Below are 25,731 nucleotides of genomic sequence, written 5' to 3' on the forward strand. Positions count from 1 at the left end.
TTATAAAAAGATATAGGTTTAATACTTTTTTTTTACCATTTCATTACAAAAACATTCAACATAATCAATATAAAATAAAAAATTCACACACAAAAAAAAAGAAATGCCTTTTAAACACACACAAGCATGACTTTCATTGATACTTGTCCCTTCTCTTAAATAGTATAGAAAATACTGTTAAAGATTCAGTGCACACATCCAAAGGGATCAGCATCTGAGTATAAAGCAGTCCGGTGACCTGCATCCGCCATGTTTATGGCTCCTATCACTGTAAACACGCCATTCCATTTACCAAAGGCTCATTTTAAAAAAGACCTAAAAATTAGCTACATAAAAAAGTTTAGTTTCAAAGTATACATTGTATACCACTGCTTAACTGGGTATTAGTGTTTTGAGATATAAGATCAGAGGTCCTCATAGCAGCACTGGTGGGTGATGAGAGGCTGGTGCTGGGTGAAATAGGGGCCAGGGGGGAGACCGTTTCATTGCACGTTCTCTAGCGCCGAGTCCAAGAGCTCGAACATGTCGTCTATCACTTTCCATAGGCAGCTGTCCAGGGGGAAGTCGTTGTCCACCAGGTTGACCAGGTAGTAGTTGTCGTGGATGTACTGGATGATCATCCGGGACGGGGACTCGTCCTCGTACAGCTTGGCCCACTGCTCGATCCACAAGGCGAAGGCTTCGTCCTGCAAACCACAAACAGGCTCATGTAAAGTCGCCTTTTCTCCAGGTTTGATTTAGAAAGTGTTAACCCAACTTGTGGAAACTTGATGAACTGTTACAGACATTATACAAGGTACTTAAATCATTCGATCAAAATACCCAGCAGTATATATGTAGATTATTTTGCGTGCATACTAAGTTACCCTGACTAAGGAGAGCTGCTAAGAAAATAATATAGATAATGTACGGATTTGAGGGACTGTGCATACTTTCTCTTGCAGCAGCCATCATTACTACCACTACACAGTAACATCACATACATGTGCCTCTTTTTAAATGGAGAAGACACTCAAATATTCAAATTAATTTCTGCTGAACGAAGAAGAAACAGACGCACTCAAAAGATGATCGTAACAGCCTTACCTTCCAGAACAGGAAGCTAACTGGATCCACCACGGTGGGCTGCACGATCTCCCGGCCAGGGAAGATGCCCCAGGTCACAGCGTTGGGCCGCATCTCATGGGCGTTCGTGACGTTCTCACCCTGGCGAGACATTAGTCACACGTGTCACTAGTCTCCATATCACACGTTATTGGCTCCATTAGCACACAGTTCACTTGGAGGCCATGGTAAGTCAAGACGGTCTTACCTTGACGTTGACGATGTGGTAGTTCACGCGGGGTTCATATTTCTTCAGTACTTTCAGTAGTGCAGTGACGTTTTCACTCGATGTGAAAAACTCCAGATAAGCCTGTTGGTTATGCAATAAAGTAATTTTTATTATGTATAAAAACAGGACATTTGGACTGAAAACACACAGATGATATTTGTGTTTGTGTATCAGGCAAATACTTCATGATTGGCTGTCCGGAAATGCTTCAGTAGTCTCGGAGCTAATCATACAGGGCCAACGTTTTCAGGGCGATTACTAGGACCTTGCACCCAATCAACCCTTTGTAAACATGCTAGTGTTCCCACAGTAGCTGTGTAAATAAATCTTGCTTCCAATGCAAACCTGGGGTCCATTTTCAACAATCCATAGATATTGTTTGATTGACTAGCCAACAATAAACTTCATAAAAGTAAAATGCATAAAACACTTCATGTACAAACAAGGCCAGTTTGTATTAACAAGTACAAAAGGACTAAAAGATCACCACCAGTCACACTTCGGTAGCTTCCCAGATGACACAATATGGCCGACTGAATTGGCTTTTTAACACTTTGCTCCATTGTTAAAGCAGACCCAGGGTAGTAAACCGCCAGGCGTAGCGATAACGAGCCCCTGTCGCGTGCGCTCACCTTCTGGAAGACGTAGCCCCCGGGGGGGCCCCAGCCCACGATGGGGTCGATGGAGGGCTTGCCGTTGATGTTGGGCTGAGAGTTGATGGTCAGGATCCCGCGTCGATTCACCTTCTCCAGCTCGTCCTTCAGCAGGTTGGTCTCCGGGGCCAAAGGGTCGTCGTTCCAGGGCAAGCACATCACCTGAAATACAACCGCAGTTCACCAACCGTAAGAAAGTGGACTACATTTTAACATTTTAGTCATTTGGCAGACACTTTTAATCCAAAGTGACCTACAAGTGCGTAGGTTCTTCACCAAGTTAAAAACATCAAGTTCATGAATAGCAAAACACGCATGAAGTGCTTTTCTAAGCAAAAAACTATAGTCGTCGTAAGTATCATTTCTTTTTTATAAAATGTTTTTATAAATAGGGTGCACAAGAGGGATATCGGATGGGAGGGGGGTGCTCGTAATGAGGGGACCACAAGGTGACCAGAGATGGCAGAGGTCTTGCTGGGGTGTAGGAAGCATAAACTCTGTGAGCAAGGCAGGAGTGAAGGCTTAAGATCCTGCCGTAGACAGGCGCTCTTGACAACGTGGTAAAGCGAACGGCCTCACCTTGTGCCCGGCATGGTTGGGCTGGGCCGTGATGTAGCTGGTGAACACCTCAAACACGCTCTCCTCACTCATCAGCTCCTGACCCCACATCTTCAGCAAGTCGTCTTTGGACGACTTGCTCTTCAGGTAGAACAGGTAGTAATCGTTCAGCTCACCGAAGGCAGGAGACGAAGAGTTCCCCCTGACGGTTAAAGAGTGAGGAAGATCAGATCAGACTGGGCACAGCCTCGTATGCTTGTCATAGTTAATCAGTTCCTGCTTAAGCAATCAGCAAGTATGCTTTGTGTTTTCCCATTACACTGCCACAGTAGAGTATGTGTGCCTGCTAGTTCAGAGGACTTTAAGCATGGATGTAATTTTAACACACTGATGACTCTAAAAACTTGATCAGTGTGAATAACAAAATTACATTGATTGCATTAATTCAATGTGAAAATTGGCAATGAATGTACATTTCAACCGAAAATACTCACCATCTCCCGTTGGGGAACTCGTCCCAGTCCTGAGTCCTGTAGATGTAGCTCTTTGGTCTCGTGGCCCAGAAGATAGGCCGGACGTCCTCCACTATGCGTTTAGGATTGGCACTGACGGCCCAGGGGAGAGGTCGCCTTCAAAGAGAGAGAATCACACCCAGCTGAAACGACTGAAGACGCTCCTTTATGACATGTATGCACTTTTTCCTTGCTCTCGTGTGACAAGTACACCCCACAGAATGATAATTAAAAAGTAATGAATACATATACATATATATATATATATATATATATACATACATACATACATACATACATATACAGGGGCAGCCTGTCGTGTAGTGGTTAGGGTAAATGACTGGGATACGCAAGGTCGGTGGTTCTAATCCCGGTGCAGCCACAGTAAGATCCTCACAGCCGTTGGGCCCTTGAGCAAGGCCCTTAACCCTGCATTGCTCCAGGGGAGGACTGTCTCCTGCTTAGTCTAATCAACTGTACGTCGCTCTGGATAAGAGCGTCTGCCAAAATGCCAATAATGTAATGTAATGTAATGTAATATATATATATATCTTTTTTATTTATTAAAAATGTACCTGGGGTCCTCAGCCCAGAGGCCCAGCTGCTTCAGGACCTCGATGGTGGCCACCTCTCGGTTGAGCGTGTACAGGTGCAGGCCTGGGACCTCCCCGCTCTCCAGAAGCACGCGGCACATGCCCACTGCCTGGTGGATGCCGAAGTTTCGGATGGCGGCGTCGTTGTCCTTGATGGGCTCGATGACCTCCTTGATCTCCTCCGGGACTTCCAGCTTGGACAGCTTCACCAACTGTCGCAGGGACTGGTAACCCTGGCGACGGTGTGGAAAATAAAACAAAACAATCACAACCCGACCTGCTGCTGCTCTGCTCTGCTCCAGTGAAAATTACGTCCTCAGTTGGCAGTAAGTAATGCTCTAATAATAGTACAAAAAGTACTCCAGGTTTAAATATATGCCCTAACCTCTCTCTAATGTGAGCACGGTGCAGTTTGGCTCCGGGTACCTGAATAGGGAAGATGCCAGGCAGAATGGGACACGTGATGCCGATGGCTCTGCAGTCCTTGATGAAGGTGAAGAAGGTGTCTGCCCGGAAGAAGAGCTGGGTGATGATGAAGTCGGCCCCGGCGTCCACCTTCTCCTTCAGGTGCATCAGGTCGTCAGCGTAGCTGTCAGCCTCAGGGTGGCCCGTGGGGTACCCTTCACATCAGACCAAAACACAACCCCTCCACGTCAGACCAAAACACAACCCCTCCACATCAGACCAAAACACAACCCTTTATACATCAGACCAAAACACAACCCCTACACATCAGACCAAAACACAACCCCTCCACATCAGACCAAAACACAACCCCTCCACATCAGACCAAAACACAACCCCTCCACATCAGACCAAAACACAACCCCCCCACATCAGACCAAAACACAACCCCTCCACATCAGACCAAAACACAACCCCCCCACGTCAGACCAAAACACAACCCCCCCACATCAGACCAAAACACAACCCCCCCACATCAGACCAAAACACAACCCCTACACATCAGACCAAAACACAACCCCTACACATCAGACCAAAACACAACCCCTACACATCAGACCAAAACACAACCCTTTATACATCAGACCAAAACACAACCCTTTATACATCAGACCAAAACACAACCCTTTATACATCAGACCAAAACACAACCCCCCCCACATCAGACCAAGAAGAGACTCGTCTAGCGCAGCATTTTATGGCTACACTTGCACCACACTTTGTAACTGACAGAGAATTCCGGAAAACTTACCGGCGACGCAGATGTCAAAGTAGTCATCAAACTCGCAGCGAATGTGTTTGACCAGCTCTGTGGCATAGTTGAAACCTCCTTCCTCTTGCTCCCACCAATCATCCAAGGGATCTAGACATCAGACGAGCATACACACACAACTAAAACCTTCAAATATACACATAAAAAGTCTAGGAGACTGTCCTACACAAGCACGGATCTAATTATAATTGTTATTTAGCTGATGCTTTTATCCAAAGCGACTTACAGGGGACTATCCCCCCTGGAGCAATGCAGGCCTTGTTTCTTGTTCTGGGAGGTAACCTTGTTCAAGGGCCCAACTGGAACCACCAACCTTTCCGGGTCCCAGTCATGTACATTAGCCACTAGGCTACAGGCTGCCCCTATATTTACCATGTGAACTAGATATGATGCTCATGGCCGACCCGTGTTCTGTTGCACTTCAGTTGTACGTCACTATGGATAAGATCGCGTGCTGAATAAATGCAGCGTGGCGTACACACCTCCCCTGAGGGCCATGATGTTCTTCAGGCCCAGCCGCTTGGCCTTGTTCAGGTGAGCCGTGATCTTCTGCTTGGTCTGGTTGCAGCAGGTGAGGTGCAGGACGGTCTCCAGGCCGCAGTAGTTGACGGCGGTGCTGGCGATCATCATGGAGGACGTCTCCGTGTCCGACCCAGGATCGCCCGCCGGGTGCCAGGTCACGTCGATGAACAGCGGCCCGCCCGACCCCATCCGATCGAACCTACAGACCGAGATGGGGAGAGCCCACGGTAGGTCAAACACTGCTCACATACGTCAATTTACAGAGCTACGAAAAAGTATTTGCCCCCGTGCCCGACCCCATCCGATCGAACCTACAGACCGAGACAGGGAGAGCCCTCGGTAGGTCAAACACTGCTCACATACGTCAATTTACAGAGCTACGAAGAAGTATTTACCCCCTTCCTGATTTCCTCTATTGTCATTTTTCCACATAGAATGGTTTCAGACGTTGAGACAAAATGCGATATTAGAAAAAGAGAACCTGAGAAAACACAAAATACCTTTGTTTTAAATTACCATTTAATTTTTTTAATGAAAAAAGTTGTCAAACCGCCAAATCACCCATGAAAAAGTAATTGCCCCTTAATCTTAAAAACAGGTTGCACCACCATTTGCAGCTATAAAAGTAATTGAGCATTTCCCTATGATTTAATATACTTTCACATCGCTGTGAAGGCATTTCAGCCCACTCTTTATGGCAGAACTGTGTTAACACAGACAAATTGATAGGCTTGGAATGCCACGATCAAAGGAAACTCCAGAAGAGATGAAGGGGGGGGATTAAAAAAAGTTGTTGAAATATCTGGCCTTGTCTATCCTACTGTGCCTCCACTCGCATTCAAATAAATTCCTTGTGTGGGATGGGTGCTCGGGCAATAGCCACAGCGAATCACCCACATGACTGCACATTCATCCCGACTGAGACACGGCCAACTGCCAAGAGCTTTCAGGCCCATGGAACCTGCGGCAGAAGCCCAACACGCAATAAGAGACATTAATGTGCGGCACTGTGACAGTGTAGGAGACTTAAAGCCACAGTACTGTTTAGCAATCATGTAGATATGTGCTCGGGATACAACAGTATGACATCCTGACGGTATGAGAACCAAAAAATAACACGGTTTTAGGGTTTCAAGGTATTGTGGCAATCTTGTTCTTTTTACATTACGTTACATTACATTAATGGCATTTGGCAGTACAGCAAAATTCTATAAGTTTCTTTTTTTTCAAACTGGACCAGGCAGTCTTCTACCCTCACAACTATATCCAAGTGCAAGTAGCAATGCATATATTAATTATAATAATTACAATAATTCCTTGCTTTTATATAGTGCTCCTCACCAGCTTAACAGTGATGAGGGGGAAACTGGCCTCAACCGCCCCCAATATGCAGCCATTTTGTGCCAGAATGCTCACCACCATGAGCTGAGGTGGAGAGGGAGAGATCTTTGCCAATGAAATGATGATTGGGTGGCAAGTTGAAAGAGCCAGGTTGGGAATTTGACCATGACACCGGGGAAGCCCCTACTCTTTGCAATGAGTAACAAGGGACACTCATTAACTAACCTCATTGCTCATTAGGTAACCTTCATGTTCTAAGCTGAGGGCAAGGCAGGTAGAGAGACTACACATTTTACATTGCTAAAATAACACACAAAGGACAATGTATTGAGGAAACTGTCAAAAGTTTGGTAAGTATCATCATGTACACAGTGAAACCAGGACACCACTGCATGCCTAACAGCCAGAACTGAGATCCATGACAGACACTACTACATAAATGGCATCAACAGTAACACTGTCATAACGATACCAGGCTGTGAGCAGGCCTGTACCGCACGCGGTAATCCTGACCTGGAGATGAGGTTGACGGCCCCGCTGGTGGTCCGGGGCGGGAAGAACTCCAGGGAGAACCAGTGGTCCCCGGATTCGATCCTGCGCCTCATCTTGTCACGGAGCCGGTCCTTGCGCTCCGTCTCCAGGAGGGGCGTGGAGCATCGGGAGCTGTCCTTGGAGCTCTCGCCCCCGCTGTTGCTCGCCCCACTGGAGTCGCTCCGCGCGCGCTGCCAGTACCCATCCACGCACTGCAGCGGGTTCACCATGGGGCCAGAGGTCAGCTGCACCTGCCCAACCACACGCCCGTTACACTCACACTCACCATGGGACCAGAGGTCAGGGGTCAGAGGTCAGCAGCACCTGCCCAACAACACGCCTATTAGACTCACCATGGGGTCACAGTTCAGCTGCACCTGCACCAACCACACGCCCGTTACACTCACACTCACCATGGGATCAGAGGTCAGGGGTCAGAGGTCAGCAGCACCTGCCCAACAACACGCCTATTACACTCACACTCACACTCACCATGGGGTCAGGGGTCAGAGGTCAGCAGCACCTGCCCAACAACACGCCTATTAGACTCACCATGGGGTCACAGTTCAGCTGCACCTGCCCAACCACACGCCTGTCACACTCACACCACTCACCATGGGGTCAGGGGTCAGAGGTCAGCAGCACCTGCCCAACAACACACCCGTTGCACTCACACTCACCATGGGGTCAGAGGTCAGCTGCACCTGCCCAACCACACACCTGTTATATGCACACAACCAGACCTGAGGATTATATGGTTCTTACTGACATTTTAGACAAAAATATATTTTTATAGGGCATGATATGAATAAAGCTACAAAAGAATACCGTGTAAAAGTATGGAAAAAAAGTTAACTTTAAAAGGTATCTGTTCGGAGCTCATTCACATTGGCATCTTTGAAGTTCAATATCTAAACGACTCAGAATGCAGATAGAACTTTATAATTCTAAGGCCACAAAATATATAGTAAATCAGACTAATCATGTGGGCTGCTTCCAAAAAAGAGAACAGATTTGAATTTAATCTTTTTTTTTAATTTAATCTTTAAGTACTTCCACGCACAAAACTATTTTTCAATCTTGTATCAGGGGTTGGAAGAAGAGAGTCGGTTTATAGGATAACAATTACAGATGTGCGGTGCTATTGCGGCAATTACCATTACTACTGGTAAAACTACTGTGTTTAGTCTTGTAAATATTTGCATTCACAAGCTGGTGTACAGGTGTACCTAATAAAGTGGGAGTGAGAGATGTGGATGTGGGCTATCACAATGTCAATACAAACAAGGTAAAGGTTTAAGGGCGATCAAGATACACCTAGAGCAGTAAATCTCAAATAGTTGACAGCGGGGCAACTGTATTGGTGCCGAGTTGAGTTATTGCACACGCCGATTGTGTGCAAAACAATGCATATTAAAGGCCAACAGGTTGGCGTCTGTAGAGTAGACTCATTCTGAACTCCACACTGCTAATTAATCCATTATAAATATATTGCCATCTTAACAGAGGAGGCTAAGAATGTACTGGTATCTTTCATCTGGGCAGCAGCATGCAATAGGTGCCATTTACATTCAGGCTAAGGCATTGAGCTGATTTTCAGATCGACAGTGACTTATGAGGCCATGAGACGCTGGCCATAGGTAAAGAGTGGGTGAAAGGAACGAAAGGGAAATCTAGGACAGATCAGAGAAGATATGGAAGACAGGAGGAGGAAGGAGGTAAGAGGAATAGAGGGGTACCCCAGGTTACACGTAAACGTGAAATTGCAGCATTTGTGTAATGTGCATTAAAGCACATGCTATATATGAGTATTCAGCACGATATTGTTATAACAACTTGCATGTTACAGTAGTTCTGCAGATTGCGATCTAGCCGTTATTCAGGCTGTACCGCTTAGCTACAGAATAACTTGATAATACATAATGATAATTGACAATGTCGATTATAAACGTAGTAATTCTGTTTAATATAAACGATACGCTAGCTAAAACATTAACGTACTAACCGAAAAATGTCGCTGATGAACATATTAGCACACGGCCAGCAATATTCCATCAACTTTAGAAGAGGATGATTTCTCAACGATCATAAACAATAAACCAAGCTGCATATTGCCAAGTTACCCATCTAGATAAAAATAAAGGTTAAACGGTCAAATTAATAATTCGTTCATATCTACCAGACCCAAAACAATACAAACGATCGTGCAATTATTTGCAGATCGTGTTCATTGATAAAAAGGACCACAGCTCAAAAGTTAGTAAAAAGGCAGCACACGTGCAACAAGTAAGAAAATGGAAATATTACCGAGCTATTAACATACCTTAAAAAAATTTGTTTTGATTGTCCTGGCACTGGGGTTCGCCTACAAGCCTGCCTATGTAGCCACCGGTTGAAATGATCTTTGTTCGCAACTCTTGCGATCAGTTATGATCAGTCATAGCGATAAGCCGCTTATAAGCGGCTAGACTGACGGCTGCGGTCAAGGCTGCAACCACAGAACTGTAACGTGAGCGAATTGAGTCTTCCTCCGAAGTCACTTACAACCAATCACGTGATATTTTATAAGCGGTAACATTTAAAGAAAACGCTGTTGAAGGTGTTGCAAGTTAGCAACGTTACCGTTTTTATAACAGAAGAAAAACCCAACCATTCTCGCATTCAAAAAAACCAAAACAAAAAAAACCCCCACTGTTACAAAGCCTACTGAATGTTATGTAGTGCGGTCATAGAATATAAGATAAACGTCATTCTCCCAAAGGAAATTAGTCTTGGACAAAGAGTGCAAACAGGGAAATTCACATATATTTTTTAAATGTGGAAAAAACAACATAGGCGACACAAAAGTTCAAACAAAACAAAAAGGCACACACACACAGGAGCGACGTCCTGTATAGTCCAAACTGTATTGCTGTGCTGACAGCTGTACAATTTACATGCAAATGTCGGTATGGCCATGTCAATTGAGGATTCTGCAAGTCACCAGAGGTGAACCAAATTTCTAAAGTTTCTACAACTGACTGGACGGGAAAGCCAGATTAAGCCTGTGGATCAGCATTAGGCAAACAAGCTGTCCAGTCATTTGATGTTGTGCGTGGTCTGTGACACGTACACATGCAGGAATATGTTCCATATTATATTTCAGAGTGGAAATAAGATAACAGACTCTCAATACAGACGTGGGCCACTCCATGCCAACTCCAGGAGGTTGCACCAAAGAGCCATTTAAAGTTTTTCGGGTGTCGCAATAAAAAACAAAAAACAAAGATAGATATTCAGAGGTCTATAACTTTATAGATTTTTGTAAGTAAGTATATGAATGTAGGGATAATTCTGTAGGCATAATTAATATATCGTGTCAGAAAACATGCATCGACTTTTGTTTAGGTAACCATATTTTTGGTGTCATTTTATCTGTAAATGAGAGTGTTCATCTGAGAGCACTTTCTTCATTGTGTGAAGATAAACTAATAACATTAGCTGAGATATGACCCATGGAATATTCCTTTTGGCCATTTTTGCCACAGAGGGTCAGCTGAAATTTCTGATATTGCTTGCCAGACAGGTCTAAATGTGCCAGAAATTGACAAATATAATTTTCCGTGGGTATTAACTGGCACAAAATGAACTGACGGAAACAGGAATCTGGTAAAGCAAAAAGTGAGATATTAACACATCATTTTTGAGAGTGTAAGGGCTTTTCCTGATGCAGAATGGAAACTGTGGTGAGGAAAGTAGGCTACGATAATGTTATGCAATTGTTTTTCTGTAGTATCAATTGGTGGCCTGTTCACTGATTAACTGTGTACTGATATTGATATTTGTTATACACATTCGTTCTATTTCCAGCATTATATTTCTTGTGTTGAAAACACTCTTGGGCACATTCTAAGTGTCTGAATGGATTTCATTGGTGTGTTTCTATTGACCTCATGTGGTGGTTATGTGGTAATACCACAATTGCAAAGCCTGAGAAGACAGCCGCTTTCGTAAACAGAAGGGCGATAAGAGGACCTTTTGGCAACATTCCATTCCAATTTTCAGAAGAAACTGAAATACTGTAAGAATCATATAAAGTTCATACTGACATGCTTTACAGCAGAGCTGGAAACCAATGGTTTTGCTGTAATTATTTTCCTTCTTTCAGATCTACAAATATGCTAAACTTCATATGCACAATAAGGCTTTCTAGATCTACAGATTTGCCTTTGGGACTTGAGCCATCTTGAGCCATTTTCTTTTACATGCAAATCCACAGCTTCAGGAGGCTGAGATACACAAACGTAGTACAAACTAATCTAACCGCATGAACTGGTCAGCCAAGTAGAAAATATTAGCTTGTTTTAAGTTAATGTTTGCTTAAGAAAAGTGAAAATTTCTTATTACATTAGCAAATCTTGAAATTAGTCAAACGGCTTCACCTTATTGGCAATATTTTCCATTTAATTTACCAAAAAAGTAAAAGCAGAGTTTAGTCTGACATTTTAGTATTACATTACATTAATTAATGGCATTTGGCAGACGCTCTTATCCAGACTATAAGACTAAAGAGGGTAGTTTGATCATTGTGAAATGTGGTAGATAGGTTAAAGTCCACCATAAACATTTTTCTAAATGACACCAATGACATCATCAACAACAACAGCAAAACAACCTGCTTGACTCTCTTCAGTCAATCATATAAGTAAAGGTGTACAGTTATGGAGACAGTTGGCAGGTAAGGCTAATGGGTACTTGGAAATCCACACTTGACTGGTGGCACGAAGCAGGCCTTAACAGTGCCACTGGGGTTAGTCACAACCTTAAGTCACTGAGAGGTTTGTGTGGTACTGGCATTTTGGGCATGGTTGGCAGGTCAAACTAGTGGTTCTAGAAAACATGACCGGTGATGCTGACCTAAATGGTAAATGTCTGCATTTATATAGCGCCTTTATCAAAAGTGCTGTACAATTGATGCTTTTCATTTACTTGTTCTCACACACACACACACACACACACACACACACACACACACACACACACACACACACACACACACACACACACACACACACACACACACACACACACACACACACACACACACACACACACACACACCCCAACAGTGATTGGCTGCCAAGCAAGGCACCAACCAGCTTGTCAGGTGCAATTTAGCTAAATGTAATGTAATGTAATTTGGGGGTTAGGTGCCTTGCTCAGGGACAGTTCAACACACCCAGGGCGGGATTGGACCGGCAACCCTCCAACTGCCAGACGACTATTCTTACCTCCTGAGCCAATGTCGCCAATAACCCCTAGTTACACCCTTAATCACGGGGGGAGGTATGTGTGGTACAGGTGTTCTGTGCGTGAGGTAATCTGTGCGTGGGGCACATTAGTTGAAATTATGTTGAGCTTCGGCACAGCATCTACTTCTGTGCACTGGTAACCGCTACAGTGCCAAACCTTCTCCTTCTTTGTTTCTTCTCTCCTGGGGCTCCTGGGGCAGCCTGTAGCGTAGTGGCTAAGGTGCATGCCTGGGACCCGCAAGGTCAGTGGTTAGCCACAATAAGATCCGCACAGCCGTTAAGGGCCTTGAGCAAGCATTGCTCCAGGGTAGGATTGTCTCATGCTTAGTCTAATCAACTGTACGTCGCTCTGGATAAGAGCGTCTGCCAAATGCCAATAATGTAATGCAATGTTCTCTGCCCCCCGAGATGTCTCCCCATTAGGGAGCTACTCTGTAAAGCGTCTTTGTGGCAGGTCTCCGTGAAAAGAGGTATATGAATAAAATGAATTGCAGTGATTTAATCGCGGTCTTTGGTCTACCCTGCTAATGTGCTCCCGTGTTACACTATTGGTACCGTCCGTGTTCCCATTTATGCCGTTTATAATTCTGGATAATTGCTGGATAATTCTCCAGCAATAGTTTACCACGCTCTTTGTATACGCTCGATGATGCCACTCAGCTATTACTGTTAGACGCCCTTGAGTGAACGAGAGAAAAAAATCAAGCCCGTCACAATAGGTCCATTAAAAATGGTTTGTTATTTATTTAGAAAGTACAGTAATTCTGTGGAAACACATAGTTAACCCTATTTGTCCTAAAGGGACGTGACCTTAAATTGCACAGCTTGGAGTTTGGAGATCAACTCACCTTACATGCTCTTCTGAGTACACTGGTACTTTGTTACCGTGAATACATACCACGGTATGGTGTTAACTTAGCTAACTTATCCTACTTGTTGGAACTAACTTGGTTGCACTGTAGTCTACGTTGCAACCGCTAATTTCCAAAAAGCAGCGCTGTATCATTCCACATGTGTAGTTTCTAGAAGTTGTATCCGAAGTTATGACGACCAAGATCCACAATGCTTTTAGCGGGACCACAATTGCGTGCACTTGAAACAAAGCAGATAACTGCACCCGGAATGATACTCACATTTTGTTCCATTGTGTACAAGTATTTTGTAACGGTGTATTCAAATTTTTCCTGTTCGCCGCCATACGTCCTTTCTTCTTCCCGAATGCCAGCACGTGACAGCCCTTTTTTTCGTCACATGACAGTAGTGTTGTCTTGTGTGAGTCGGACGGTTCGATGAGGCGCTGAAGATGGCGTGCTGTGGGACCAGTCTGTGCTGTCAGTGTTGCTGCAGAGAAGGGGAGACCAGGACACCCGAGGAATTGGTATGACACAGCGAACGACTTTCCCCTTCGATGTATTGATGCCGCTTAAGCTGTTCTCCGAGGAGTCGCGCGGAGCTCTTAAAATACTTTACATAGCTAGCCACTTGGCCACCAGCCTCAGAAACCAAGATAGCTACACCCTGCCGAGGTAGCTAGCTAGCAAAGTGGCTAATTTTATTGCTGGCATGCAAGCATGAGCTAATCTAACGTTAAGTGGTAAATAATTAAACCAACACGCGTATGCAACACTGAAATGTGTTGCACTCGCATAATGTCCAACAAGATATTAATCTTTCCAATAAATTGCCTGTACGATACAGGTAAAAAGTATAATGTTTATTGTAAGCTATTTTGCTAACATTTGCTAGCGTTGACGCTGATTTGGCTTGCTGGCTAGATTAACTACTGTAGTTTACTTCTAGCAGCATCTACCAGAAAGTATGCTGGTGTACCTTGTGTATGCTGTTCGTATGCAGGTGTCACAAAGCGTGACAGCATCAACAGAGTAGTTTGTGCTAATTTACTACTAGAAAGCAAATTGTATTACTTTACGGGGTGAAGCATGACAGATTAAAGGGTAGCGAGGAAGCTAGACAGATGGCACAGGCGACTTGCTTTGTTTTTGCTGATCAATGGACCTCGCTGCCAAGCTAGTGCAAGCTAGGATAGCAATTTGGTCAATTACTGTAGTTAACCAATTGGCCATTGGTTTTTTTTTGTTCGTGTTAAAATTAGTTTTAAGGTTTGAATAGATATTTAATGGAAGTTTAACGGAGGTCAAGTATTCTGGACAACCATAGTTTCATTTTCAGATGATGTATATGGGTGTATCTCTCCTGCCTCGTGCCTGTGCGACTATAGATCACGAGGCGTGTTTCTCAGTCCATCCTGTACGCTCTTATGTCCGAGCACACCACTAAATTTTATTAATTTATTAAAAATAAAACAAATTGGTGAAATTGTTTTTTTTATGTCTGTTGCCGTTATATTTTGTATTAGTGTTTCCGCGTTAATAATGTTCTGATGAATAATTCATTTCTATGCTGTACCTAAATCATCTTCCATCCATATGTTCTCATATCAGACAATTCTTGGGGAAACCCATGACGAGGAAGATGAAATTCTGCCAAGGAAAGATTATGAGGTGAGGGAATACACGGGATTAGGGCTGTAATGGGTTAATGGAACCTATGCAATTCAATTTCGGTCATTTTGAGTTTATCTCAGTAATCTTATTATTCATTTTTTTTAAAGTATTTTTTCTGCATCACCAGTCAGGGGTGCCAAGAATTCTGGAGCCCACTGTATGTGCAATAAGATGCTATTTAAGTGAGATAGAACTGTAGGCTGCTTCATTCACTTAAATTATGTTGTAATCAGCAATGCAATTAATGGGATTCTCATTATCACAGAGCCTGGATTATGATAGGTGCATCAATGAACCATATGTTGAAGTCCTGGAGGGGATGAATAATAAGGTAACTCATTTTTAATGCCTGAGCTTATTTCCATGCAAAAATAAGTTAGTCTTCCACCTAACCTGGCATTGCTTTGGCAGTGATCCACCCTTGACCATGTGGATTTTATTCCATGTTAGAAGACCGTTAATGTTATTGTAAATTGAGGCATTGTTTCACATTTTAATCAATGTTATTTCTGTTATCTCTTCTCAAATTTAGAAAGCCAAAAAATATGAAGCTATTAAGTGGATGCTTGTTTTTGCCATAGGAGTAACCATTGGTTTGGTAAGTAAATTTTGTATTACAAAAATGCTGTGTCATATATTTGTATAGAGAAAGTCCAGCAATATTACATTTTGATTTGTACACAGTCCGTTTTTTTAAATGTCAGATACAGTACACTTCACAGAGGATGTTTTCCAGAGGCAATTTTAAAATGACAGAAAGGAACTAAACAAAATCTTATTTCTAATGGATGGAAATGGGTTTTGTACGATTGTCCTCCTGTAACAACATTTCAAAGAACTTGGTTATCTTGGTTATGATGTCATATGGGATGGGGAAAATGGCCAAGCACATATACATATACCTAAAAAAGAGCAGAAACACAATGAAGCAAGAAAGGTTTCTAATAGAGGAGGGTTGAATAGTTACGCACACAATGTCTGAAGTGACGTTGCTTAACACTTTTACATTTCTTAAAGCAATTTTGCATATGGTCAGATGATCATATAAAGCTTTCTGCTCCATTAGTGTCAGCCCTTGATGAGTGATAAAACTACATTGCATTATATTGCAGCCATTTGTCAGAAGCTCTTATGCAGAGCTATAAACAGTAGTGAGTGATTGTACCTTTTATGTAGCATGTTAATTCAAGCTAAACATGAACATTACATCTGTAGTTGCATTTTAAATAAACTGTTCTGGATTTATAGTCACTATCTGTAGCAGTTGCTATCTAAACCATTGTTTTCTCCAATTTCTTTCAGTTTGATAAGTTCAACTTCAGATTGTCTTCCGTCTTAAATAAATAATATGACACACATTCTCAGAGACCAGTTCTGCTGCATTGACATGAATCGTATTCCAGTGATCGTGTTATTTACTCAGTTGCTTCCTCCTCAGATTCTGTCCTAAAGTCACACCAGAATAGTTTCCTCCTTTTTGAAAAAGCCTTTACCGATTTGCAGCTTAGACTTACTGCAACAGCTTCAAAACTAAAAGGCATGTGGTTTAGAAAGAACAAGTCCACTTGCACGTGCAAGTGGACTTGCCAGTGCTTGCCATTGCCGACAATTCAACTTGTCTAATTATCTAATAATTGAAACCTTGCATGTTTAATAGGCTACAAAAAATATGGGCCAGGTGTTTAAATAGGCTATTTTGTTCCCAAGAGGGCCGATTCTGCGTCCACCTAAAAGAAAGTTCAGAAAAGTGCTGTTTTGTGCACATCAGCCAAAAAAGCCAGCTGTGTGGAATTTCTTTGAATTGCAGTGCAGGGGACGATACTACAAAAGGACCAAGTTCCTTCAATTTCCTCCTTCAATTGCATTGTTGTTTCATTTATTACTGGGAGTGTGTTGCAATTACATTGCCTCTTACAGTCATGATATCATCTCTATCACGAATGTGTCACAATATCTGTGTAGGCATGTCTTAAAAGCCGAAGCTCTTCTGTCTGAATTTGTACAAAAATTATTGAAACAATCGCCGTCTGCAGTATGGGTGGGGAAAAATCTGCGATCAGCCTTAAAAAACCACATACCTTTTATGTCGCCCCCCAGGTTTGCCTCCTGTCTGGCCATGACCTGCCTGAATAAATAAGGGTTTAAAAAGGATAATATACTGTGTGTCCCAGTGTTACTGTATGTACTGAGCTGATTGAGCATGTTTCATGCCTTAATGTGTTGTCTTTTTAGGTTGGACTTTTCGTGGATTCTTTTGTTCGGCTCTTGAGTCAACTGAAGTTTAGCTTGGTCGAAAAATGTATCCTTTCTTTCTAGAAATATGAATGTGTAGTAGGTGGGCTTAGTAGGCAAGCATGTTGTTTGTGAAAAAATGCGGCATTGTTAAGTGTACTATACTAATAGCTGAAGCCTTGACATCCTGGGGTCCAAGACAACGTTACGCAATACACGCAGACATACAATGGGGGGTGTCATTGGCTGAGGAGGAAAGAGCAGTCACCTGGAAGTTGGAGGGTTGCCAGTTCCATCCCACACCATGGGTGTGTCAAAGTGTCCCTGAGCAGGACGCCTAACCCCCAATTGCTCCTGACGAGCTGGTTGGCAGCTTGCATGGCAGTTGGTGTGTGTGTGTGTGTGTGTGTGTGTGTGTGAATGGGTGAATGAGTGAATGAGAAACATCAATTGGATAAAGGCGCTATATAAATGCCAACCATTTACCATTTACAATCTGTAACAAATCTGTATCAAAACAGCTGCCCTCACCACCTGCAATTAAAACCGAGATGAGACAACAACATGACACAATGTACACATAGACATGGAAGTGGCCCCCTTTAGCCACATGCCGTCCTCCTGCCCTGCCCTGCCCTGCCCTTGGCTTGTCCTTGACCCCTGACCCCTAGCCGTGGTGGAGTGTACAGAGAAGGGCTGCCTCGCTCTGTCGCTGCTCATGCTACTAGCCTTCAACATGACCTTCGTCTTCATCGCCAGCGTATTAGTTCTCATTGAGGTAAGGCATCAGGAATTCAGTTCCACCCAAGTAACATGCAGTCCTGTTAGTCAGGACTAATGCGTGTGTGTGTGTGTTTGTCTTGGAAGGAATGAGTTTGGGGAAAAAAAACATCTCACAATGATGTCAATACACTGGAATGGAATTCGTTCTCAGGCGTTTACTGTAGAGCTTTGCAGTAGTTTTTCCAGTGTCTTTTTCCCCCCCCCCCTATGTTCATGTAATTTCTGACCATCTCTGAGCTGTATTTCCGTTGACTGGCTGTTTGTATGTGATGGTCGTTGTCTGTAGCTGTTTGTATCTGATGGCCGTTAACTAGTGGCTTCTGCCCGTCTCCTCTAGCCTGTCGCTGGGGGATCGGGAATTCCCGAAATCAAGAGCTACCTGAACGGGGTGAAGATCCCGGGAATCGTGAGGCTACGCACGTTCCTGTGCAAGGCCATCGGAGTCCTGTTCACCGTGGCCGGGGGTACGCCCAGGAGGCATCGCGCGCCGCGTCCATCACCCACACCTCTCTGAGTGTGCATCTGTAGGCTCTGCAGTCTGTAGAAAGCTGAAGTGCTAAAGTCACACAGCCAAAGTGGAAACTGGTTACTGCAGCGGGGTCCTTAGCAACCGACACTAAACAGGGGGATAGTTAAGTAAACAGTCTCAAGAGGATTATCATTGCTGATATTTATAGAGACAGTGGGAGTCTCTTTTAATATCAGTTGTGAGTTCAGAGCATGTCTGTAGTTCTACGCCTTGCAGTTGGCCTGAACTATAGTGCTGAGATTTGCCGTTATAGTGGTTCTTAGCGATAAGCTTTGCCATTAGCATGATCTATAGGACTGGGCCTTGTTGTTAGCTTTCCCCATAGTGGTGGGCCTTGCGCTTAGCATGGTCTATAGTGCTGTGCCTGCAGTTAGTATGATCCATAGTGCTGGCCTTTGCCGTTAGCATGGTAAAAAAAGTGCTGGGCCTTGTCGTTAGCCTGCCCCATAGTGGTGGCCCTTGCTCTTAGCATGGTCTATAGTGCTGGGCCAGCAGTTAGCATGGTGAAAAATGCTTGTTGTTAGCTTTCCCCATAGTGGTGGGCCTTGTCTTTAGCATGGTAAATGGTAAATGGCAGGCATTTATATAGCGCCTTTATCCAAAGCGCTGTACAATTGATGCTTTTCCATTCACCCATTCATACACACACTCACACACTGACGGCGATTGGCTGCCATGCAAGGCCCCAACCAGCTCGTCAGGAGCATTTGGGGGTTTGGTGTCTTCCTCAGGGACACTTCGACACAGCCCGGGCGGGGGATCGAACCGGCAACCCTCCGACTGCCAGACGACTGCTCTTACTGCCTGAGCCATGTCGCCCCCTGACCATGGTCCATAGTGTAGGGCCTTGCTGTGACTGGATTGCTGGCTCTAATATGTTACTGGCATTTGGCAGACACTCGTATCCAGAGCGAAGTGTGCTCTCCATCCTGTGACCTGTCCTCTTCTGTCCTCTTCATCCCAGGTCTGTTTGTGGGGAAGGAGGGACCTATGATCCACAGTGGAGCCATTGTGGGAGCGGGACTCCCTCAGGTACGCTGACGTTCGGTTCTCTCCCACAGCTAGAATCCAGTGTTAAAGGTACAATAGGTAAGATTTTTGTGTTAAAACATTATTGCAAGACCATTGTAAATCCCTTCCTATCATTGAAAACGTATCACTGACACATACTCACCCCCTGCCTGTGTTTATCGTGCTTGAACTCGGGTTTCAAGGACTATAAACACACTTGACGGACCGACACTCTGTACCAAAACCTTGTATAGCTGTACAATAATTCAAGCTCATTGGTTGAAAATTGGTTCCAATTGCCAGAACCAATGGCTTGGGCAGGTTTCAGCGTCAGCGCATTCACAGAGAAGGGGGGGTGGGATAAACAGTTTGAAGGTGTTTGTTGCTGCAATTCCTCGTTAGAAGTCCAAAATTACCTATTGTACCTTTAATGACCCCATTGAGACGCGGACAGATCTGTGAATATTACATTGGCATGTATAATATTTCCTATTGTTGTGTTGTTGTGTTCCAGATATTAGCCTTAAGTTCCTTAACATTTTTCCCTTTCTAGTTCCAGAGCATTACCTTTAAGAGGATCCGCTTCGACTTTCCCTACTTCCGCAGTGACCGGTGAGCCCAGACATAATGCGATTTAACCGAGAGTGCTTTGCAACACGTACGTTTATGAAAATAATTTGCCCTTCGTGGGCACCTCCAGCTATCAGCAAGCGGTGAATGTTGCTGAAAAGCTTAAAGCGTCCCGCAGAGAGGCCGAGGAGCATTGAAAGATAAAAGAGACTACATTCATCACCCATGAGGATTTTCCCTTGGACAGCCATGTTAATGTGCAACACTAGGATCACTGGTGTAGAAACAGAATGGCGAGTAATGTAGCAGTGGCTGACCCTGGTGTTGGAGAGGCACACAGCTCATTACACAGTTACCTCACTTAGCGGGTTTTCTTGGATGTAAAATTCGTTGCTGATTTTAAAGAAAAACCCAGAACCTGTGGTTTGCTTAGACGAGTGGTCCTCACTCCTGGTCCTGTATAACCGCATGGTGTTTGTTTTCGCCTTAATATCAGCAATCAATTCAGACCCAGGAAACCAGGTGAAATGAGTTACCTGTGTAATTACCTGTTTTAATTGCACACCCTGTGGCTCTCCGGGAGTCAGGAGTGAGGACCACTGAGTTAGACCGAGGTTAGCCCAGCGTTATTAGAGGGAGGCACCATTCCTCTCCTCTCATTGAGTGCCACAGTGGCACATACTACTGACCATGTCCTTGCTTTCTCTCGCTACTGCCCCGTTGATCAAACAAGGGGCGTAAGTGCCATATTCCAAATTTTACAGGAGAGCCAAAACAAATGTTTGAATGAAGCAAGGTTTTTTGGATGAGGTTTTGACCCTTTATTTCAGTGGAGTTAAGGATGGCACATTCTATCTTTTGCCACTATATAGATCTCATCAAGAGCTTTCTTTTGATATATAATACTCATTTTGGCCCAAGATGTCAAATGCACCCCTTGCAGACCAAATCTGTAATTATGTGTGTGTGTGCGTGTGTCTGTGTGCGTGTGTGTGTGCGTCTGTGTGTGTGCGTGTGTGTATTTATTCGTCGTGCCCTCTTCCTCAGGGACAAGCGGGACTTCGTGTCGGCAGGGGCAGCCGCGGGCGTGGCTGCAGCTTTCGGGGCACCCATCGGGGGCACTCTGTTCAGTCTGGAGGAGGGCTCCTCCTTCTGGAACCAGGCGCTCACGTGGAAAGTGGTGAGTCACCCGCGCGCAGGGCCGACCACAGGGAGGCGGGGAGTGATGGGGGTCGGCTCCGCACCGAGCGCCTCGTCTCCGACCCCCGGCCGCTGAGGCAATGAGGCGGCCATTTTGTGCTGCAAAGAAAAATGGAATACGTTAAGTCGCCCAGTTGTTTCTTTCTTTCGGGCAACGTTGGCATTTCAGATACATTAATGAGGTGTTATAACTGAGAGTCAGGTAGTGTTGGTCTAACTCTGTAATGTTAGGGTGCAGCAGTGTTTGACCGACTGTGTAATGTTAGGGTGTGGCAGCATTTGACCGACTGTAATGTTAGGGTGTAGCAGGGTTTGACTAATGTGGTGTAAATGTGGGAAAGTGGATTCTCTGAAAAGTAATGTGCTGGAGCGAGGAAAACTGACACAAACCGGCGCGCTCTCACATCTCTCTGAAGCGGAAATACTGGTTGTCGTTGCAGCACAGCACTACGCACCAGAGAGAATGTGGAGTAGCGGGTTTAGATCCAGTCTGATTCTGATCTAACAAGTTATTTCATCATTAAAATATTGAATGAATGTTTTTGTCTTGTAGTCACCAGTTATTAAATTTCTCTTCCTCCCTCTCCCCCTCTCCCCCTCTCCCCCTCTCCCCCTCCCCCTCTCCCCCTCTCTCTCTCTCTCTCTCTCTCAGCTGTTCTGCTCCATGTCAGCCACCTTCACCCTCAACTTCTTCCGCTCTGGGATCAACTTCAACAAGTGGGGCTCCTTTCAGCTGCCTGGCCTGCTCAACTTCGGAGAGTTTAAGGTCAGGCATTGTGTGTGTACTGATTGAGGAGTGTCTGTGTGTGTAAATGGTAAATGGTTGGCATTTATATAGCGCCTTTATCCAAAGCGCTGTACAAGTGATGCTTCTCGTTCCCCCATTCATACACACTCACACACCGATGGTGATTGGCTGCCATGCAAGGCGCCGACCAGCTCGTCAGGAGCATTTGGGGGTTAGGTGTCCTGCTCAGGGACACTTCGGGCGGGGGATCGAACCGGCAACCCTCTGACTGCCAGACAACTGCCCTTACTCCCTGAGCCATGTCGCCCCGTGTGACTCAGTGTGTTACCTTCCCTTGTTTGTGTGTGTGCATGCGTGGGTATGTGTGTTTGAAACTCCCTCCTGTGTGTGTGTGTGTGTGTGTGTGTGTGTTGAACTTATTCCTGCCTGTGTATCAGTGTGTTAAACTCTCTCCTGTGGGTGTGTGTGTGTGTGTGTGTGTGTGTATGTGTGTGTATGTGTATGTGTATGTGTGTGTGTGCGTGTGCGTGTGCGTGTGTGCGTGCATGTGTGTGTGTCCCTGCAGTGTCCAGACGGGGATAAGCGGTGTCACCTCTGGACGGCGAGGGACCTGTGCTTCTTTGTGCTGATGGGCATCATGGGAGGGCTGCTGGGGGCGTTCTTCAACTGCGTCAACAAGCGGCTGTCCAAATACCGCATGAAGAACGTACACCCCAAGGCCCGCTTCGTCCGGTACGCAGCCATTTCATTACCCCCTCTCTCTGCACCCCACCGCCTAATGTACGCCGCCATTTTAATAGCTGTTTTTCTTACCTTTTTCGTACATGTGCACTCTGTTTTTCTGATGATATGTGTAGTGGCAACAGTATTGCATTAGTTCCGGTTGAATGGTCTTTTCATTTTATTAGTTTGAAATGAAATGAAAACGAGTGGGAGATGAAGAAGCTGATGTCTGCATGCGAGTGGCAGTGTGGGATTGTGGGATTGTTATCAGAACGAGGGCGGGGCAGTCTTGTCGCTTGAGTTGCTTTCGTAAACTTCCTCAATCAACATCTCTGCATTCCATCCGGGCGTTCTCACGAAGAAGCAACCAAAACCGCTACACGGTGCCTTTGTCGCGCGGTCTGATCTGTCCCCCCCCCACCCCCCCACCCCCCTCTCGGATACCGGCAGGGTGTTGGAGAGTCTGCTGGTCTCCATGGTGACCACGATGGTGCTTTTCCTGGCCTCGATGATGCTGGGAGAGTGCCGTGACCTGTCCACCCCCACCACCCACAACACCTCCACACTGGTGAGACTGACTGAGCGCGGCACCCTGGGGTTAATCGCCCTCTCCATTCAACAGAGAGCGCAGTCCAAAAACACACTGTATTCACCCTGCTTGAACACTCGACACATAAACAAACCCAGTGGCTCTCTCTCTGTTGTGGACCTTGTACTTGTTATATGGTCGATAACCTCGGTTTCATAAACAGACTGCCAAACTGTGCACAGCGGTAGCCAATGAGGTGACCCTGTTTGAACAAGCTCTCTTTGCCCTGCCAACTCATCCCAGCTCAACGGCTGCCAAATCACCTGCCCAAAATAGCTCAGGTTACAGCACCTGGTAATAAGTCGAAACACGTTGAACCCATCAGCTCATTTGGTTGTTATGTATTGTTATGTAATCGCTTGAATAAATATTGTTTATTTGAAGTGATAAATGTTGTTTCTTGTGCATGGCAGGCCGCTGAGGATGTGAACTCCACCATAAAGCAGTTCTTCTGTCCCAATAAGACCTACAACGACATGGCCACCCTGTTCTTTAACCCGCAGGAGGTGGCTATACACCAGCTCTTCCATCAGGACGGTGAGAAACACACACATGTACACATGCACACAGAACTGACCTGAGGCAGCCAGTCACCACACCCCAATGCATGTAGGCACACACATCTGTGTTAGTAATCTCTGAATAAAGGTATATGCTGCTTACAGATGACTACTCAAATTATACGCACACACACACACACACACACACACACACGTACACACACACACACGTACACACACACGTACAGAACTGACCTGAGACAGCCAATCACACTGCCCCATGTAGACACACACATCTATGTTAGTAATCTCTGAATGAAGGTATTTGCTGAAATCACATACACGCATGCATACACACAGATACACATATATACACACACACATACACATACTTGCACACACACACATCCACAGACACACACACACACACACACACACAAAAAAAAAAAACATGCATCATGATATCAATGTGTCCTTGCCCACATTGTACGATCAGCGCTTGGGTGTATATTAGCCTGATTTTGCTGAGCTTGCGAGGTGTGAGACCTGCCTGCTGTGACCCACTCCCTTTGTGCTGTGGTTGCAGGGACCTTCAGCGCGGCCACTCTGTCCATATTCTTCGTGCTGTACTTCTTCCTGGCCTGCTGGACGTACGGCGTGTCTGTTCCCAGTGGTCTCTTCGTGCCCTGCCTGCTCTGTGGAGCCGCTTTCGGCCGCCTGGTGGCCAACGTCCTCAACGTGTAAGCGGGGCGTCACCGGCTGTGTGCCTGCCTCACCGCGCTAACGCCCATCCACACCGAGAGCTACGGCTACAACAGTAACCATGACAATAACCATGTCAGCATCTACACAAAGAACTACAGCTATAACAGTAACCATGACAACAACCATGTGAGCACCCACACCAAGAACTACAGCTATAACAGTAACCATGGCAATAACCATGTTAGCATCCACACCAAGAACTACAGCTATAACAGTAACCATGACAATAACCATGTTAGCATCCACACCAAGAGCTACAGCTATAACAGTAACCATGACAATAACCATGTTAGCATCCACACCAAGAGCTACAGCTATAACAGTAACCATGACAACAACCATGTTAGCATCCACACCAAGAACTACAGCTATAACAGTAACCATGAAAATAACCATGTCAGCATCCACACCAAGAACTACAGCTATAACAGTAACCATGACAACAACCATGTTAGCATCCACACCGAGAGCTACAGCTATAACAGTAACCATGACAATAACCATGTCAGCATCCACACCAAGAACTACAGCTATAACAGTAACCATGACAACAACCATGTTAGCATCCACACCGAGAGCTACAGCTATAACAGTAACCATGACAATAACCATGTCAGCATCCACACCAAGAACTACAGCTATAACAGTAACCATGACAACAACCATGTGAGCACCCACACCAAGAACTGCAATTATAACAGTAACTATGACGATAACCATGTGAGCATCCACACTGCTGAATGATAATGTTCTGTAAATAGTCTCTCGGCTATGTCATCTCCCAGTTTGCACGTGATTCGGTTGGATTTTGATTGGCTGTCATACCTTGTCGTTCATGCAGCTGTCCTTATAGTTGAGGTGTGGACTCTGCTATCCACTTGAGTTTGAGCAGTTTTAAAAGGACATATTTATAAGTACCCTGCTTGGTGTGGATGGGCCTTTACACACAGAACGCCCTTTCAACCTTCACTGTGCCTTGTGGAAC

General features: G+C 44.9%; 2 protein-coding genes across 6 annotated transcripts in view; one reads left to right on the plus strand and one right to left on the minus strand.

Annotated features, from left to right (window-relative positions):
- mthfr (methylenetetrahydrofolate reductase (NAD(P)H)) lies at window positions 1-13,849 on the minus strand. Of its 5 annotated transcripts, none has more exons than XM_061257559.1 (12): window positions 13,705-13,849; window positions 7,263-7,531; window positions 5,369-5,607; window positions 4,866-4,976; window positions 4,076-4,269; window positions 3,632-3,882; window positions 3,039-3,173; window positions 2,566-2,746; window positions 1,966-2,148; window positions 1,313-1,414; window positions 1,087-1,206; window positions 1-686 (listed from the first exon to the last, which is right to left on the minus strand). In XM_061257559.1, the coding sequence occupies exons 1-12, from the start codon at window positions 13,714-13,716 to the stop codon at window positions 483-485; spliced, it is 2,001 nt and encodes a 666-aa protein (XP_061113543.1). In that variant the 5' UTR covers window positions 13,717-13,849; the 3' UTR covers window positions 1-482. The 5 variants fall into 5 exon arrangements, with proteins under 5 accessions (XP_061113543.1, XP_061113545.1, XP_061113548.1 ...); XM_061257561.1 differs by having other exon boundaries at window positions 7,263-7,525; window positions 13,705-13,790; XM_061257564.1 differs by lacking the exon at window positions 13,705-13,849 and adding an exon at window positions 9,604-9,777 and having other exon boundaries at window positions 7,263-7,525.
- Window positions 13,804-25,731, plus strand: part of clcn6 (chloride channel 6) — a 21,178-nt gene continuing 9,250 nt past the window's right edge. The window contains exons 1-15 of the mRNA XM_061257558.1: window positions 13,804-13,949; window positions 15,034-15,093; window positions 15,362-15,427; window positions 15,629-15,694; window positions 17,329-17,395; window positions 18,000-18,106; window positions 18,449-18,575; window positions 19,605-19,672; window positions 20,205-20,263; window positions 21,269-21,401; window positions 22,074-22,187; window positions 22,735-22,901; window positions 23,343-23,460; window positions 23,895-24,018; window positions 24,568-24,721. Of these exons, the coding sequence (XP_061113542.1) occupies window positions 13,875-13,949; window positions 15,034-15,093; window positions 15,362-15,427; window positions 15,629-15,694; window positions 17,329-17,395; window positions 18,000-18,106; window positions 18,449-18,575; window positions 19,605-19,672; window positions 20,205-20,263; window positions 21,269-21,401; window positions 22,074-22,187; window positions 22,735-22,901; window positions 23,343-23,460; window positions 23,895-24,018; window positions 24,568-24,721 (1,505 nt within the window). The 5' untranslated portion in view covers window positions 13,804-13,874. The remainder of the gene's footprint in view (window positions 13,950-15,033; window positions 15,094-15,361; window positions 15,428-15,628; window positions 15,695-17,328; window positions 17,396-17,999; window positions 18,107-18,448; window positions 18,576-19,604; window positions 19,673-20,204; window positions 20,264-21,268; window positions 21,402-22,073; window positions 22,188-22,734; window positions 22,902-23,342; window positions 23,461-23,894; window positions 24,019-24,567; window positions 24,722-25,731) is intronic.

This window comes from Conger conger, chromosome 10, assembly GCF_963514075.1.
Source record: "Conger conger chromosome 10, fConCon1.1, whole genome shotgun sequence".
NCBI classification, from domain to species: domain Eukaryota; kingdom Metazoa; phylum Chordata; class Actinopteri; order Anguilliformes; family Congridae; genus Conger; species Conger conger.